Source organism: Rhododendron vialii, chromosome 1a (assembly GCF_030253575.1).
Source record: "Rhododendron vialii isolate Sample 1 chromosome 1a, ASM3025357v1".
In the NCBI taxonomy this organism is placed as follows: domain Eukaryota; kingdom Viridiplantae; phylum Streptophyta; class Magnoliopsida; order Ericales; family Ericaceae; genus Rhododendron; species Rhododendron vialii.
The window spans coordinates 13,550,179-13,563,543 of NC_080557.1; the positions used below are offsets into that span (position 1 = coordinate 13,550,179).

Below are 13,365 nucleotides of genomic sequence, written 5' to 3' on the forward strand. Positions count from 1 at the left end.
GCATGGGTTTTGAACCAAAATCCTAATCTCTCTCCCGTAGTTTCCAATGGTAGATTTTGCTCCTTTCTTGTGAATTCATTCTTAACACCACTTTTCTTTCTGATAAGCAAAGATCGAAGCCAAACAATGAAGCCTGTAATTATTGTGTTAAATTCCAGCATGTTTTGGCAATTCCTTGACGGAATTGTAGTTTCGGCCCTTAAGCAAGGAGTTCTAAATGTTCTCTGTTCTTGCTCATTTGTGTTACCTTTTGAGGTGGTTTTGTTGACTGGGATTCCAAGATTTCAGTCTTTTTACTCTCCTTTATTGATTGTAGTTCTCATATTTCCAAAGAAAAACAAAAGCAAAAGAGATCTTAATGCTACTAACAGGGGTTCTATACATTCAAAAAGACATAGCAATACGGTAGACAGAGCAACGTGATAACAAGGTTAGTCTAATGAGCACACGAACATGCCCAAACAAATAATTTACATTAATGAAAATGAAAATTGTAGCATTCAATATCTACTAATTGCAGACAAGTCCTACAATCACAAAAGCGATTCTATCACCGAGTCCATCATAACTCTTCCTTTCCCCTTGAACCTGTAAAGGAGTGAGCAAAATCGCTCATTCATAATTAGCTAAATAGTGAAATACTATATACAAGTAAACACGCACGTTCCAAGAAGCAAGCAGATTTGTGATCACCTAAGTTCATTCTATTTAACTCGAAGGTTAACTCACCACCAACACTAGTAACTACTAATAAGCATAACCCAGTCTCACAATATCAAATGTAACCAAAAATAGAACAATTCGTCACAGACAACTAGCCAGAGTTAAGAATAGAACACACAAAGCAGGGTCCAGGTCCGCATCCTCAGGTCTAACTCATCAAAGGTTGTATACCATTCCTAGAGTTTGAGAACACCTCTCGTTGAGACAAATGATTAATCTAAAAAAGAAAACCTGAATCTCACATAAATTGAGGGAAAACTTACCATTCTGCTAAACAGGTATAAAAAACCAAAACCTAATGAAGTCATAGGACCAATTCAAAAGAAAAATAAAGTCATAGGACTATGTCTATCTAAATAATATGCTTGTCTTTATGCTACAATCTTTGATAAATTGGAATGGTTGTTGCTTGTTACTGTCACAAAATTGGGGTAAAACTGGGCTTTTTTGGTCCTATGGCTCTAGGGATGAGAAAAAGAGGTTACAATCACTTAAGCTAGCAATTGATGATAACAATTGATAAATTGCATGCATGTTTTTTATACACTAGAATAAAACAAACAAAAATTAGGAGGCAGATCCCTTGACAAAGGCAACACTCGTCGTATAAGCAGCAAGCATGACACTTTATCTAGAGTAGTCACAAGGGTGACGAGGTTTTTCTTAATCAAGTGGGGTTTGGTCGAGTGACATGAGAAGGATTACAATTTCTTTGAATGTGTTATATGTACTAAATGTTAAAGCATCTAATCTTACCAACTATATTGTCTGAAAGTGCCCCTCCAGAAGCAAGATCTAGAACTATGTAGAATTTGGACTCTGTTTGGCACCATCCAACCAAGCCGATTATGTTTCGATGTCCCTGAATTTGTTGCAAGAACTGCAGTTCATTCTGAAAAAAACAGAGTTCATGTTTAGTATTAATGTTGCCTTAAGGAAGACAAATATGAGATTTGTTGATTCAAATAAGAGAACTTCATGGATCTTTGAGGAAACTCCAAAAAATATCCAGCATGTATATAAACTCCATACAGATGACAAACACTAATTGGTCGTGCAACCTCATAACTAGCAAGATGTTGTATGATTAGCTGAATTGTACGGTTAACTGAAATTCAATCCAGCCACCTTTAAACAAACCAGATTCCAGACACTCGGAACGTTGTAAAGAGAATAAGAGAAGAGGGCGGGTGGCGGCAATGGTGCTGTGGTGGGCAAGAAAGTGGATGGGGTGGGAGGAATGGGTATTGCAAGTTGGGTTCTGCAATTATTTGGGCAGATTAGAGTTTCCAAGTTGTTTCTGCTAGGACGAAGAAGGGAAGGGTTATCATCTTACGTAGAAAGTTAACTTCATTTAACTTCGGTTGTGTAGTACCTCAAACTGTGGATCATCGGGGTTGTTGGAGACTTTAATTGCCACCGATTGCGCAGGGAGATTGCGTGGGTTGTTTCCAGGTATGTTGCCACGATACACCTTAGAAAACGCACCTTCACCAAGAATTGTTTCGAATCTGTTTGTGTAAGATTCCAACTCTTCAAACGCAAACTCTATAGCCATTGATCACCTGAAAAAGTACAAATGTTAAGGATTAGCAAGCGGCAACTAAACATGCATTTAAAATAAGAACTAGACTTTACCTTTCCAACATGCATTTAGTAAACTATGGAGCATAACAATAAACTGGCTTCTTTTTTCCTTTGTTCGAAAAATGCAACAGAATTCCAAATACAAGGCAAATCATAAGTCCTTTTAACGAAATTCAATTGCTCGACTGATGGGAACTCCTACTTATAAATTATAAACAAGTAGCTTCCTAGCTTCCAGATTATGAAACCTTTTAGGTCCCAAAGCGAAGTAATCTAGAATTCCATGTTTTCTAAATTGTAGATGGGTAGCTAATCACTAGCTTTCAGCTATTTCTCCTGCGTGTAATGGGCTTGAAGCCAAGTAAAGGTGGCTTTCTGTTTAGTTACTACGTCTTCCAATCTTGCAACTCTTGTACTTAAATTCAGCATGGTAGCAACACCATTTCACGCCGGTTGTAGTTGCAATTTTATGCACTTGTTTCAAGTCCTATGGCTCCAACTTAAGCTGGTAGTCTTTGAAATCATAGCTCATTTGGATTTGATACGACTTATATGGCTAACTAGAAGAGATTTGAAACCAACTGATTTATTTGATGCAACATGTTTTCATTTCTATTATATGTATAGGAAATCTCTACATTCTAGGTAATATTAGACTTGAACTATAATGAGCATAGTGCCTTGGCCAATATAGACGTGATACATTTGACACATTCGACACTAAGGAGTAAGGACACTGCTTAAAGTAGTTGAACAAGTTAAAAGGTAGAAGTGGAAAACAATGAACTCCTTAAAAGGCCGCCCAAACAAGCTATTTAGTACTTGAAGGGCCAAAATGATAACCAAAGGTGGCTGGTTACTGGTTAACAAACACTTAATTACACTTGCGTTTGGCCCAAATTTTGGAACGTCCCTCGTAGATATTAGGTAAGGCCCATATAGTTTTATTAAGTTTTACCATAACCCATCAAGACAAATTATCACACAAAGTTTTGTCTTTTTTTTACTTTATTGTGAGCATTCCATCAAACACCTATCAACCAACTTTCAATACTCTATGCCGTAGTAATTTAGTAAATCCCCCAAGTTTAGCCTTGTCATAATGATACGTCCAAAAGAAGCTAAAGTCACATGCTATGATGAAGGAAAACTAACTAATTCAAGGATAATCTAATAAATACATCATGTAATACTCACTCTATTAACATTAGCCCCCTTGGAAGGTGAGAATGGATGAGTTAAGAAAGGGAAGGAGTCAATAAAAACATTTAATTTTATATTTTTCTCTTCATTTCTCACTAAAATAGTCAATCCAAATGAGCGATTTGGCTAAAAACCAAAAACCCTCTCTTTTCTCTTCCAATCACTCCATCCAAAGGGGAGAACCTACATGTAAACCTCTTTCTATTAAAGTAAATAACCCCTATTACATTGTCGTGTTGTGCACATGAGTTACGTTTGACGGAAACAGGAAAAAAGTCTCAGAAAGAGAGAAATGTTTCTCAAGCCATCTCGTTGGACACGAAAAGGGAAATCAAAACATGTTTGCGTCAACAGTCTATCGATTCTAGTGGAGTATAATGTTCGATTCCATCAGCTATGACGACAGAGTGTGAGAGCTAAAGGGTAGCACATTAGGGTTTATACCTCTGTACTCCGGCTGAAAGCTGCCGTCTGAGTGTGAGAGCTCCGTTAATGGCCGCCGCCGTTCTGAGTGTGAGCTGCTATCTGAGAGTGTGAGGGCGAGATATTTTGTTGACAGCACTTTTTGGGATATCCCACGGACCCACTTTATCCTTTTTTATTTCTTTTTAATTACTCAAATCACTCACTTTTAGTAGCTCAGTAGTGGAGTACTAAGATAAGGATTATTCTAAAATGTGTTCAAACGAGTAGGATAATAGGTAAAAAGGTGTATTGATATCCAAAAAAAGTGAATTGATATTTGTGAAAACATATTATTATCAGTGAGATATGCATTGATATCCGAACTTATTTGAAATTATGTGTGTATTATCCTCCGTCTAGTGGGTGGAGGTTAGCAAAACCGCTAAGATAATTAATTAGTACTATTTTTATTCTATTGTATTCTAGTATTTATTCTACAAAAAGTAGTAGGGATATGTTCAGGATGTCTGTTAATTTAGCTAATGATGACTTAATCTAAGCTAGTTTCGCGCACTCGAAGGTTAGAGTGGTGTACGATTTACTAATCAATACTTAAAATACTAATCAATACTTAAATATTCTCTCTCACTCATATTATATAAGCGCTGCTATTTGCAGCTCTCTATTTTCTTCTATAGCCCGTTAAATTTTTTTAATTATACTCGATAGTTAGTTACCGAAATTGAGATATATTCTCTGCATCCAATTACCGAAATATAATATTTGTTTCAACAGCTATTTACCAAAAATGTATGTTCGGCAGTTGTTTACCAAAAGTTGAATATATTTTCGACATGTAGTTACCGAAATATAATCTTGTTTTCAACAGCAATTTACCGAAATGTTGTATTTATGATTTTCAACAACTATTTACCGAAATGTAGTGGACTATTGGAGAAAATAAAGGGCTGCGAATAGCAGCGCCCTATTATATTTGTTCTTTTAATACTCTCTCTCTCTCTCTCTCTCACCAAATTGAAAAGGCTAGGCCTTGAGCCAGGGCTTCATTGCTGTGAGAGAGAGGAATGAGAGCAGGCAGGGAGAGAAAAGAGGCGTACTGCCCCAAGGGGTATTTTGGTAGTGTGTGGAGCTGAGGTGAATATAAATTTGACACATCGAGGGGGTGTCAAAAATACCAAACAAACACCGGTAACGTGTGGAGCTGCCGTGGCCATTTTGAAAAGTTGTGTTACTCTTTGAATAAAAGGATAGTACTGGAGTAGTACTCTCGGACTAATTTCTTTTACATTTTTGTGCATCAATTTTGTGAACTACTAATTTCGGTGTTCCGACCATTTAATTTGTATATGAATTTATAAGCACGAAGTCATGAACTACATTTACTGTCCTCAAAAAAAAAAGAAGGTTGAATGTCTAATCATCTGAGAGTTTACAGCGGCCAACCCGAAAAAAAACCTTGGATTTATTGTTACAAAATCTTTTACGATTCAGCAACATTTGCTGACCACTTGCCCATGTGCACTGAACAACTGAGATTTACTCTGCCAATGCATTCATGACGCATTCCATGAAACTCAAAATATGATCACCACATGTGCTCAACAAAATACCAATCTTACACAAATTGCAATGTCCCTTGGGGGACATCCAACAAAATTGGGACGAATTGCAATTCTCTCATTAAAAGATGAGACCAATTTTATATCTTGTAAAGCCAGGAAAATACATTCATCCCCATTCTCCAAGCCAGAGGAAATCATCAGTAACACCAGTCCTAAGGTGCAAACCTACATCAGCATATGCATCTCTGCCAACTTCCGAGAAACGATAAAATGAATCAAAGATAATCCAGCACCTATACTACACATGCTAATTAACTGGACCCCCCAACCACAAAAAAAAAAAAAAAAAAAACCTAATTAGTGAGCTTTCTGCAGCATCATTTCGAACAAGAAAGTAACACTGGATTACAAGAATGAACCTACTCCATAAAACTCGAGCAAACATGCATCTTTTACGGACCCAGCAGAAGCAACTCAGCATAATTACGAACCACGTGCAGAGTCTTCAAATGCTCAACCACTTCCCCCATGCTTGGGCGTTCGTCATCCATCTGCACACACTTCATTGCTAGCTTTGCGAGTTTAAGTCCATCATCAGTATCATAACCTGCTTCTGTTCTAAAGCTTCTGTGAACAAGACTAAGAATTCTTGATTGCTCATAAAAACATCTTGACTTTACTGTGTCGTAAATGTCTTGGGCTACTCCATAAAGAAAATTAGGGACAGTGCTGTTTTCCCGACAACCTATCCCATCAACAGCACATTTACACAAAAGCTCTAGGAGTACCACGCCGAAAGTAAAGACATCGGTTCTATCTGTCCAGACACCTACAAAGAATATTCTCAATGATTTTCACTAAGGAAAAAAAAATGAACAAAGATGCTAACATGATATGCAAAACAATTTCTCAAGAGAGGAGATGCAGTTGCTTAAAAGATTGAACAAGAAGCTCGGTTTGCAAAGAACATTTTCTCTATCAGCTCACAAGCCATGAAGTACCATCAGATTAAAGTATCCCATAAATGCTATCTTAAGAGCCTAGTAGGGCCACACAATCTGTGATTCATCAGGCAACTGCCAAAGGCTTTCATTTCATTTGCAAATTTGCTTTTGCAAACAATTACATGCACTCCTACAGAACGCAACAATTTTCTATTTTTCAAACTTTCACAATCCAAGCTATGGTCTCCACATAGTTCTCAGACCACACTGGTTTCTCCAAGGTGAGGATACGTCAAACCTCGCACCAGAGAAATTATGTAACTCAAACTCCTTGAATATAGGATGACCATTTAAGCTAGGAGGCCAGGCAGCAGCCACAGCACCCAACTTCATGTTAACCCATGCTCAATAAAATAACATGAGAAAAAGACAAGACTATGGAATGGAGACGGACAAGAATCACAAAAATGAAGGATTACAAGGGGGGGGGGGGGGGGAAATGCAATAGAACTATGGCCCTGAACTGAAGCTTAAACCTAGAAGCCTAGGTAGTAGTCACCGTTACCCCAGTAAAGTCAAGCTTAGCACCATTAATAGAAATGGCGTCAACAATGTTTTCTAGGCTATGATCGGAGGTCTATATTTTACGCCTTTCAAATATTGATAAAAGTAGTGTTGAACATAACTGTCAAGAAGAGCATGGAATGTGGAAAAAATATGCTGATTTAACAATCATCTTTCATCCTACCCTTCCTTTTAGTTTCATCTTTCCTCATTTTTCACTCAGTGAAGACTGAAGACCGTGTAGTTACTATAACTTGTACACTTTGGCAAAACAAACTAATACACACTCCATCCTATATTGTTGGTCCACGATTCTATTTTGGGTTGTCCCAAAACATTAGTCCTCGTTTTTTTTTTTTTGATAAATAAAACATTAGTCCTCGTTGCAAAGTCAAAAAGAAGAAAAGTATTAAGATTTTCACAAACTATCCCTCATTCATAAAGAGAGAGAACTGAAAGAAGAGAATAGGGTAATAATGAAAATCTAATAAAGCTTTCTGAGAAGTTGAGTTTGCATATTTACCTAACATCCTAAGAACTGGATCGGTGTAGCCATAAGCTCCAAAAGGATATAAGGATAAACCTCGATCCTTCATACCAATCATCCCACCAGTTAGCATACCGAACTCAAACAAGACAGGGTTCCAGTCCTACGAATATAAAAATTACATGAAAGTAAGGTGCCAAAGCCAATACAAAGTTTAAATGCCAAAAGACAGTAATAGAAGAAAGACACCACATCAACCTGATCAACCATTATATGAGCGGCAGAAAAGTTCCGAACCAAATACTGAGGTGTCTGGCCGTGCAAAGATTCGAGCAGACGCGCAAGTTGAAATATTACCTTGATTCTGTCCATCCATGTAAAAGTCCCTGAAAAGGTACGTATCGTTAGTGGGAAAAATAGCAGTATAATTGCACGTCAATAATAACAACAGGCGTAGCCTACAATACTTAGAGCTTATGGGGAAGACATAGCGAGAATACTGACCACAAAAATACAACACAGCTCCCCACAATGGAAGAGGAGGCAATTCAAGCGGTTTCTTCTCTAAAACCATCGAAAACTACACCTATAATTGGTTTAGCATTGTGTTCAAGAAAAACTACACTCGGAAAGCAAACAATACCTTCAGCTATGAAATTGCGTACAGTATCCAACGGCTTCAGATCATAAACAACACCGAAATGATCTTCATCATGTAAGTAACCCATCAACTTTGCCAAGTTCGGATGGCCAGATATACTAGGATAGGTTAGAAATGTGATTTCATCCTGCGGGCGAGTCATTTGCCAATTAAGAACCTTCCATAAGAGAAACAAAAGTTACCAATATGAGTTAAAAGGTCATTTCAGCCACTTACCAAAAATCTGAACACATTATGAGTAACTGCAGGCTTAAGGATTATTTCTTCTTTCATCTTCACCGTGTCCGCCCAAATCTTCACCGTTACATCTTGTTCTTGCATCTCATTCCAACCTTGTGGAATCTTTCCCCGGTAAACTTTGCAAAATTGGGTCCTTCCAATTACATTTCTTACATCAAAATTATCTGTGAGCAGTTGCAAATCCTCATAGGCGAATTGTTTTTGATAATCCCCCAGTTCCATGTCCAAATCCATCCCTAGACAAGTTCAGCACAGAGTAAAAGAGTAGATGAAGATCATTGAATCCTAATAACACATTTCAATCATAATTCCATGGTATATTGGTATCAAGAAGGCAGTAAATATAACTTAGTATCATAAGGAGAATCAGAAATAAAAAGGAAGTACTGGTTGTTTGGCTGAGTGGGAAGAAGAAGGGATGATTTACAAAACTTTGGAATTACACCCTTGCAGAACTAATAACCAAGACAATCATCACAGTCGCAGATGTCCCACCAATATCTAAAGGTTAAAGGAGGGATTTCAATGCCAAAATAGAAGAGGGAACTTCTATCGTACCACTTTTGCCAAAAAGTGTGCAGAATGTAAAACCATAGGCTCCCACCCCAACCAACACCCCCAGATCCTCCTTTACCAATTACCATGTCCATGTATACTCATCAACCTTGCAACAAATGGGACCTTTCTCTCTCTTCCCTCTTCATTTCCCGTATCCTTCCTTCATACCAAACAATCATGAATGATCCTAGTTCAACAACTTCAAAGTCACGGCTATAAACATTGTGGCGTCAGTTTCTCCAGATCTGTACCTTTTATTTGTAGTTAAAAGTTGCATGATCTTAATTTCTCAAATCGTCTGATGTCAGATCAGGTAAAACAACTCAATGTGATAGAGGCTGCCCAACGAAACAACAAACTATGGTGCAAGATCGGCAGCTCAATTGTCAGAACAACAAGAATTTAACCGTAATACCATTATAAGTATTGCAACCGCAATCGGAGACATGGGTAAGATGGAAGGTCAAGAAGTTTCTAAACCATCAAAAACTTCCGTAGCTTGCCCATCAATTTCCACAAGAACCTGTCCAGTTGTTCTAAGACTTGTAATTAGAAAACAAAAAATACATGTTGCACAATTCAAATAATGCCTGTTTAAGACATAGTACTCACACGCCTTTAGGTACAGAATCTCCGGACGTATTACTGAAGAACCTTAAACCGCCTAGTTATTTTTGTGGTAACTTAATTCATTGAAACACAAGCAACAATTTCAAGATTAATGAAATTTTTTTTGCTGTTCAAAAAAAAGTAAAAGAGCAAAGGGGCATTCCACAGAGATTTCACAACAAACAACAACAAAAAAACCAAACCAAAGCTAGTCATCCCAAAACAGGTAAAATGAAGCACAGACTGAAGCATTTAAAAAAAAAAAAAAAGCACAGACTGAAGGAAACACTTTAGAAGAAATGTTCCAATCTAGACACGCGAGTCTAAACCGCCAATGTTATTTTGTCCTCCCGTACAAAATTATATATATCGCACGAAAGAAAATACATGATCGGAAATGGCTAGTCCTTCCTCGAAGAGAAAGTATTAACGAAAACCCAAAAGATTTCACCCATATTCCCACACATAAAAGTCGATATATGCAGATGGAGATGTAAGATGGGGCAATCAAACGAACAATTCGAGAAATCAACACCATACGTACAATAGCCAAATCGAATGCTTCATATTACATGAAATAAGAGAGAGAGAGAGAGAGAGAGAGAGAGAGAGAGAGAGAGAGAGAGAGAGAGAGACCGCAGTGGAATTGAATGCCGTTCCCAGCCCTAACCAGGAACGCGTTTCTTTCTGTTCTCAGCTGTTCGATTTTTCCGTTTTTATAGGGGATATGATTCTTTGGGGGAGATGAAGTGCCTGTTTGGGAGAAGGATATGGAAGGGGATATAGGATGCAAATGTTAATTGGCCCGGATATAGATATCCCCTGTTTTAGAAATCTTATCCGAATTGGAACATTGCCAATATACCCCTTTGGGCCAATCTTTGGTTTAGTATGCATTATGGGTTTACTAGCGAATGCCCGTGATTCGAGCACTGGCCTGCATAATTTTGCCTTGATTGGCTTGAATTACCAATTCCTACTCTACGAATGAAATTTAACTCCATCAAAGTTTATTTTTAAGCTATGCAAGTAAAAATAAACTTTTCATGAAATCTAACTCCATCAAAGTTCATTTTTAAGCTATGCAAATAAAAATAAACTTTTCATGAAATCTAACTGCACAAGTTAATCTTACGCATTGTCCACGCTTGACCAATCTAGAGCCCATTCCAGAATCAAAATAAGAATTTATTTTTTGTTTAATAATAAAGTGTGTTCCACAAAAGGGTGAATAAGTACTTATTTTTTAAAAAGGTAATTTCAAGCTCAAAAATCATGTACTTATGCAAATAATTTTTCTATCACTATGGATCTTGTTTGATAGATCTCATTGAGATCTTTAATACGGTGCAAAAAAAATTGAAAAATTAATTTTCATTTACATTATTTTTAAATTTGAAAATGTGAAAATAAGCTGCTTATTTGGGTTTTGTGAAATAAAGCACCAAAATAAGTACTTATAAAATAAGAAGGTTTCTGGAACGGGCTCTAAGTCCTCTCCATAAAAGAGTATCACATCAAACGCAACCCAACAAATAAGAATTTGTATAACTCACCAAAAGTTAGATATGCATGAACCACAACATGGAAATCAGGATCACACATAACCACAGTGGGAAAGGAATATAGAGAATTGACCAAATGGACATAAATCCTGAAAAATAAAATCTAAAACTCAAAAGAATTTGAAATCGGAAAACCTACCAAGGAAAAATAAAATTTGAGCTGAGATTTAATTATAGCAGAGAGAGAGAACATATTTTTTAGTCACTAGTGATTGTGCCCATACTTGAAAGCATGACACAACATGTTTTCAACAAATGAGCCTATGCCCGAAGACACTTATTAAAAAGTATTAACCTAATATAAAAATTTCTTGCACTATCAACAATAAAATTGCGCTCTTAATCAAAGATATTACTCCTTCTGTCACATTTTCATTGTCCATTATTCTGTTTGTCTCTTTTATGTCTTTTATCTATCTCTTTTAATGTAGATCTTGAAAAATATGCAATATGGATCTTATTTAATAGAACTCGATTAGTTCTATAATATAAATTTTTCAAAATTATGAAAAATATTATAGATTGAAAAATATAAACAATTAAAAAATGACACGCAATTCAAAAATAGACAATGAAAATGGAACGGAGGAAGTATTACTTAAGGAATCAAAATCATTTCAAAGCTGCTATTCAAATCATAAATAATTCAATATAAGTAATCAAAAGAGTTTTCAATATACATCACTAAAGATTACTGAATTCAGTACATATTGAGGGTCTACCCACCAATATTCAAAGCCATCATAGTTGATGTAGCACTTAAAAGCTAGTCAGTTAGCTACCAACAAAAAAAATAGAATGATAGCCGATAGTCTAAAAAAGAAGAAGATAGCAAGAGAGTCATTCAAAAGATCCAAACGATTTGGAAGAAAATAGCCAACAGTATGAACTCCACCACCACCTTCCATCTCTGAATTGGTGCAACAGGATAAAATAAGATCAATTTGATTCTTGTTTAAAAAATATGTTCAGAAACACAACAAAACACTATGGAAAATACGTCTCGTTCAATTTGCTTCTAGGCTTAAGCCAAAAACTAATCTACCATAGCCATTGACTCTTGGAGGAAAGAATGAAACAAAGACAAAGACAAAGACAAATAGAAAGTACCACTAAAATGTTATAAGAAAATATTGAGGCAAAGAAAATAGTATGGAGTATAAAAATATAAGCTGAAAGTTTTATCAAATCTGTAGTTGAATGCTAGAAGACCTTATTTTTGGATAAATGAAAGAAAATTTTAAAGCATCAATTAGGCACTCATTTATAAACCGTGTTGAGAAAACCCAAGTTTTTTCTTACACTAAACATGATTTTTTGATATTTAAAAAATATTTATTTTACTGTCTTCAGGGAAATAAATTTGTGGTTGAACAATCTAATTTTAAATTTCGAATAAAACTTCCAAAGCATACAAATATTTCTCTAATTATTCAATTTAATAAATATAATGAAATCGTCCGAAGAAAGAGAAGCTCGAGATTAATGTAGTTGTATTCTTCTTAGATACTCCCATCTCCCTCTCTCTCTCTCAGAGAAAGAGAGAGAGAGATCAGAATGGTCCATTGGCAACCAAAAAGAAGAAAAAAGAACAATACAATATCAGTTTTTAGTCATTACAAGTATATATCAGTTATAAGTTATAACAAATATATATTCCACATAAAAAACAAAATATTTGGATAGCTAAAATTAAAGAACAATACAATATTTTTGTTGCTCACCAGTATTTAGTGTTTAGACTTCACAACATACCTTCACATCTTAGTGGTTAAGATTCACAGTGCATCACTGAATTGCATTTTTTTTATACTGAGAAAATTTCATTACCAGCATGGCTTTATACCAGCATTATGGTCCCCATTCTTTTGCTTCTTGGTGTCTCTTCTTTCGATGTAATAAATCCATAAAGAAATCGGTGGTAGCATATGCATATAGATACGGAAGCATAAATGGTGAAAGAGAGAAAAAGTCCTAGAGGTTTCTTTTTAAAGATCCTAATCACGGCTTAAATCAACCTAAGGCGGAATTTTTAGAGTTAATAATTATGGTAGTCCGTATATTGACACTTATCATACCAAAATCAATAGGGTGTGATATTCACAAATCGACTTCATTTTGATAGTAATCATTCCATAAATAATGAAAATCGGGAGGCAGATAACAATCTAAGAATAAATTTAAGGGTTTTAAAATCTCTTGTGTAATTTACATTTCTTTCCATACACTTATTTCT

General features: G+C 36.0%; 2 protein-coding genes across 3 annotated transcripts in view; both read right to left on the bottom strand.

The window, feature by feature from the left end:
• Nucleotides 1–10,342, bottom strand: part of LOC131336512 (probable serine/threonine-protein kinase PBL11) — a 61,510-nt gene extending 51,168 nt beyond the window's left edge. Inside the window, exon 1 of the mRNA XM_058372388.1 lies at nt 10,318–10,342. The gene's annotated coding sequence lies outside the window, so the exon portion shown is untranslated. The remainder of the gene's footprint in view (nt 1–10,317) is intronic.
• LOC131336536 (L-type lectin-domain containing receptor kinase IX.2-like) lies at nt 357–4,111 on the bottom strand. Of its 2 annotated transcripts, XM_058372415.1 has the most exons (4): nt 3,958–4,111; nt 2,099–2,288; nt 1,480–1,615; nt 357–588 (listed from the first exon to the last, which is right to left on the bottom strand). In XM_058372415.1, the coding sequence occupies exons 2-4, from the start codon at nt 2,279–2,281 to the stop codon at nt 563–565; spliced, it is 345 nt and encodes a 114-aa protein (XP_058228398.1). In that variant the 5' UTR covers nt 2,282–2,288; nt 3,958–4,111; the 3' UTR covers nt 357–562. The 2 variants fall into 2 exon arrangements, with proteins under 2 accessions (XP_058228398.1, XP_058228405.1); XM_058372422.1 differs by lacking the exon at nt 3,958–4,111 and having other exon boundaries at nt 357–940; nt 2,099–2,290.
• Nucleotides 10,343–13,365: the final 3,023 nt, after the last annotated feature.

Bases quoted from the DNA above. Each gene is read 5' to 3' on its own strand.
- LOC131336536 (XM_058372415.1), bottom strand. From the start codon at position 2,281: ATGGCTATAGAGTTTGCGTTTGAAGAGTTGGAATCTTACACAAACAGA. The intron at 1,616-2,098 runs GTACTACACAAC...TGTTTTTTTCAG, and splicing joins CCGATGATCCACAGTTTGAG to AATGAACTGCAGTTCTTGCA. The intron at 589-1,479 runs GTAAGATTAGAT...ACTCCTTTACAG, and splicing joins ACTTTCAGACAATATAGTTG to GTTCAAGGGGAAAGGAAGAG.